General features: G+C 36.1%; 1 protein-coding gene across 1 annotated transcript; it reads right to left on the bottom strand.

The window, feature by feature from the left end:
- Positions 1-1,708: 1,708 nt before the first annotated feature.
- LOC116169704 (translation initiation factor eIF-2B subunit epsilon-like) lies at positions 1,709-3,106 on the bottom strand. Its single transcript, XM_031485855.1, has 5 exons — positions 2,901-3,106; positions 2,723-2,847; positions 2,477-2,668; positions 2,220-2,397; positions 1,709-2,164 (listed from the first exon to the last, which is right to left on the bottom strand). The coding sequence occupies exons 1-5, from the start codon at positions 3,009-3,011 to the stop codon at positions 1,724-1,726; spliced, it is 1,047 nt and encodes a 348-aa protein (XP_031341715.1). The 5' UTR covers positions 3,012-3,106; the 3' UTR covers positions 1,709-1,723.
- Between the last annotated feature and the right edge of the window lie 2,020 nt (positions 3,107-5,126).

The raw sequence follows: 5,126 nt of genomic DNA, 5'->3' as shown, positions 1-5,126 counted from the left end.
GCACTTTACGTCGAATAACTGATTGCACATTTTCATCATACACATGAAGACGATCATTGCTTTGTTTCCCTTTTCTTTGCTTGCGTTTTTTCGGGCTTGATACACCTTCGTTTCCGTCTTCCTTTTTAATGGCATAGATGCTCCGTTCAGAACATCATAAAGCTTTACTTGCTTCTTTCACAGCTGCAGTAACGTTCATCGTTCCCGAGAAATAGTTCAGCACGTTGATAATGAGGTGTTTCTCCTTCCGGCTAAAACACTCTCCTTTATGGCGTTTCACATTAGCAGATCCTGCTTCAGCTTCGGCTTCCATTTAATGGGATATTCTAAAAAGATGAAATCAAATAACGGTTCTACAAGAACACTCAAAGTTACCTTGTATATAAAGTACGAGATGGAGGCGTTCTTAAAAGAACGATTTTTAAAGCAATGAGACAATAAAATGTGTTAAATACGAAAGACAAAAACGAACCACACACGTAATGACAATACAAGAAGATTTGACGTTATATTTTGTTTTAAAGCTTAAATTCAATCATATGTAAGTTTGGCATCATTGCGGTAAGGAATAAGGATAGCGTTATTGAAGAATGACGCAAATTAGTAAAGGAGGGATATAGTCCATAAGACCCCATACTGCATACTAAGGTGCGAATGCTCTATAGGGCCAGGGTATCGCCCTCCCAGCGCTGAGTAGATTCAAACTATTTCACAATTTAATGATACGCTGCATCTCTTATTATTAGTTACTCTTTGCCTCAACATTGTTTCATGTAAAATCAATCAAACGATGAGATTGAGATGTCTGCTTTCAAATTTCAAACAAGAAGTTCCGTTACCGTATATTGAGACACCGTTTAAGCTACCGTTGCCAGATACCGAGCCACAATTCAATAGCGTTCCCATGAAAAAACAATAGGTTTATTATTCAACAATGTATTCAGTCTTCAATGTCAGCAATTATAACAATAGTAGTCTGTATAGGGAGGAAATTGTGGATAGATTTAGTTTTTGCCGAGTTAGCTTTTCGAGTTCCCACAGGTTCATTTTTTTAGTGTTGGGAACTATCGAGAAAAAAAAACCATCGAATAAATTACTATTTAGTAATAAGTACTATCGAATGAATTCACTATCGAATGAATTTTTTGAATAATTTTTTTCCTTTATGTGTATTACTTATACAAATACATGGATCTTATATTCTTATATAAATTATAAATGAACAACCTCGTGAACAACTATCGAATAAAAATGTAAATCATCGACTTTTTTCACTTTGCTTATGCCTTATAAATTTATAATGCGTATGGTATGAGTAATTACTAAGTAATTAGTAAACGACGCTTTATATTTTATGTAGGTATTATAAAATTTATAATTCCCAATCCCAAACCGTGACCATCTGGATTAAGAAATAAATAATATTTACATTTTTCAACGTAACATAAGGTATTTAGTATTTATGAACTGTGTGTGCAATTGCAAATAATTCGTTCATTCAAGACAATTCATTCGAATGAATTACTTGTCCACTATCGAATTATTCGAATGGTTTGCGACTATCGAATAGTTCGATAGTTTTCATTCGAATGCGCGCATCACTACCCAGAATATGGGCGCCACATGAAAATTTGCCTCATCAACAGCATTGCTCTTGATAGGATATGATCAGTCCCCTTTCTTCCATAGTCAAAGGGAAATATGGTGGAAAGTTTTGTGTTTCCTAATGTAACCAACTCCATAGCTGCAATAAGCAATAGTCCCAACTACACTTTGAACACGTTGTATAACTTGACCAACACCCACTATGAATATAAATGCTAATCTTATATTGAAAATTGTCTATTTCACTGACTATAGCCATGATATTGCTTAATTTGACAAATTGGTCGATTTTATTGAAAAAAGAAACTGAATACCTCACAGATTGATACATTCTCCAATTAGTCACTGCGGCTCCATACTGGTTCCCCTTAATTAAATGCCAATAAATGGTGCTTCCTAATATTTCCTCATTGATTAACAGTCCACGCACGAAATCGTCCTTTGTTTGAAAATCGAAGTTATCAGAAAACAAGGAGAGCACATTTGGTGAACATATGGAAATGTGCGTATCTTTCAGGTTGTGATAAATATTTACAGATGCATTGTCCATTAGTATCTCCTACAATGTAAATTTCAAATACTTCACCCGAATGTTAACTTAACGCCCGCCTTACCAGTGGCAACTCTATTTTTGCCTTTTTCGATGTGCCCAATTTTTGATGAAGTAACACTCTATTATTGGGTGTAGCCACCATTAACACTTCCTCAAAAGAACACCTACCTCTCTGACCTAACCCAGCCTCTTGTAATATCAGAGTCATTGCGGCACCCTTATCCGTGTTGCATGTTTCACTGAAACCGTACAATATTAATAAAGTGTTGGTAATGATGCAAGAATTCAGTGAATGCAATGCAACATATGTATATGTACTTGTGCTTTTTTATAATGGGAAGTAATTTTATGTTTCCAACAATTCCTGGTTCTAGTAAAACAAAATCGCCACGAATTAATGCCTTCGCATCCAGATCTCTGATACAGTCGCCGAACGACCTGCATGTTTCAGAAACAATAACGTGCACTTTCATCGTTAATGACCATCCTGCGGATTTCTCAATGCTGCTACTAAAATATGCATCGAATCAAAAGTGAATGGCTAGCTCCGCAGAAAATACTAACTTAATATGCTGTTTTATCATAACAACATTGGAACAGCAAAAGAGAAAGGTTTCCTCGATACCACCCAAGGATAAAAATTCCAAAGTGTATTCAAGTAATGGTACGTTAAGCAACGGCAAAAGAGTCTGAAAGGAAGTTAAATTGAACAAGTCAGGATTGCATCATATTTCTTTCTTACTAGAGGTGTATCATCAGTAATCGGCATGAATTCATTTCCAAAATGTTCTGCAATAACAACCGCTTGAACGACTTCTTTTTGAGCGACGCTCTTATCTAATTTTTGAGACATATTTTCGCCTGTTGTCGTTTGCCTTTCTTTTTTCAAAATTTGAGGGTCATTTTGTTTCAGGTTAGATTTAGATCTTACATCAGAATGTGGTTAGCTTCCTGTCAAGTAGCTACCACAGAATAGTACGCTACGGATCGTACTTTAGTTTCTGTGGTTATACTAACCTTGGGATCTGACGTAGAATATACAGAATGATGGTAATAGTACATTCTTCAACGAGCGTAGAATGGTGGCTATTAGTCACGAGGATGAAGTTTCCTAAACGAGTGAGCGAGTGTTAAAATCATATAGGTCAGAGGCGCTTTCTTTCGGTGATCCAAACGCGTTTGGATTGTCAAATCACGTTCTTTCGAAGTGTGATCTTATTATCATGATTGCTAAAATCGTGAACAAGTAAACATAAAAGTTTTATGATCACGAATTCCTAGCCTATAAATGCAAGGATATTTTTACTCAAATGTTAGGTTAGTCAATATTTGTAACTGAAGGGGGCATAATCGTGCAAGTACTTTCACTTGTATTTAAATTATTTTCATAATCCAAACAAAAAATAGGTAATTTGAATGCATATGTGTACCAAGGTTGATATATTACAGGTTGCCTCGTAACTGCAATAATGGGGATCAAGTCGTCTGCTCGTGACGTCACTGGTAGCCACTCAAATTTCGTTACCTTGTCATTACTTGTCATGTGACATACGCGTAAGGTTATAAATATTGAACCTGTGCATTCAGAACCTAGAAATATTATTAAAAGGGTCGTGGAATTCTTTGACAAACAGAAAGCTGCCGTATGTGGGCATTTCCTTTGGAAAAGGCTACAGAGCTAGCTGCTGCTGTGACGGCAAATCAATAAAACTCATAACTAAATTAGGTAATGTTAATTTCAATTTCAATTATTGATGGAACGTAGCAACATTGTTGATTGGCGGTCACGATATTTATGGAAAATGAAAGAAAATGATGCTTTAGGGAAAAGCGGGTCGGCAGAAGATGAACGTGTTTAAAACTGACCGAAGCAGGAGGATCATATGGTCTCGTTGATACCGCCTATCTCATCTACAAATCGAAGACTTAAGTGTAGAGACAATATAAACTGTGACTACGCAATTGATTGTTAGATGAAGCTGTTTATCTTTCACGGTAAACACTGGTACATCAGACGAAGATTGACTGTATTATATAACGATTTATAATTACTAAATTTTAAAATATAAAATGAATATTTGTGTTTCAGTAGTTAAACGATTCAAACATCATCAAAGAACTGTAAACAATAGCTACGCATCAAATTTTCCAGCTGTATGGCTGCATGCATTTATTATTTCGTTTAAATCGTGGGATACCATGTGACGTATTCGCGCCTCGATTGCTATTGGTCGATAGTTACGAGGCAACCTGTAATATACCAACCTTAGAGAAGGAAAGAATGGAAAGAATGAGGAGTGATAATATTGATCGTAAAGTGTAGCCCACATTTGTTTGTTATTCCACCGAAAACTAACCTCAAATTTATACCTGTGAAACGAAATACTTTCGTGTGTTTTTTGGCTATTACTTCCGTGCACTACAATGTACCATTGTCCACTAATGTTTTTAATCGCATATTTCGAGACTTAAGGATCGCATAATCACGAAAATGAAAAATTAAACAAATTTTGGCTCCGAAAATATGGCCGCCCCAGGTTTCACCGCGCAGCATTGCGCTGGATAGGATATTGTCAGTCCCCTTTCTTTCATAGTCTAAGATACCAACCTTGTATGTGTACTACGTAAACGTAACCATGTTTTGACTTAAATTCGCGCGTTCTTTCGTAAAACGTGATCCTACGAATCACGATTTTGAAATCATGATTGCTAAGCAGCCGAAAGAAAGCGCCTCGGGTCGGCAACGGTATTGAAACGGAATAGCTGAAAGATACAATTTACAATATTTCCCAGCTAAAAAGCCACTAAAAATTTTCGATTCAATATTCGAATATTTGGTTGAGTATATACAGGGTCCTGCAACAGTCCGTCGGTCTTTTCTAACTCAAACCATTGTATATGCTCATACCCAGTAAAAAATATTTAAAAAATCTTTTATGCAAATGTCAACTACTGTAGATGGTTACGT

This window comes from Photinus pyralis, unplaced genomic scaffold (genome assembly GCF_008802855.1).
Source record: "Photinus pyralis isolate 1611_PpyrPB1 unplaced genomic scaffold, Ppyr1.3 Ppyr1.4_LG4, whole genome shotgun sequence".
Taxonomy (NCBI): Eukaryota; Metazoa; Arthropoda; class Insecta; order Coleoptera; family Lampyridae; genus Photinus; species Photinus pyralis.
This window is presented reverse-complemented; position numbering and strand designations above follow the sequence as displayed.

Excerpts from the sequence above, each read along its gene's own strand:
- LOC116169704 (XM_031485855.1), bottom strand. The coding sequence starts at position 3,011 with ATGTCTCAAAAATTAGATAAGAGCGTCGCTCAAAAAGAAGTCGTTCAA. Across the intron at positions 2,669-2,722 it reads ATGATAAAACAGCATATTAA|TAGCAGCATTGAGAAATCCG; the intron begins GTTAGTATTTTC and ends TGCATATTTTAG. Across the intron at positions 2,398-2,476 it reads CCCATTATAAAAAAGCACAA|TGAAACATGCAACACGGATA; the intron begins GTACATATACAT and ends GTACGGTTTCAG.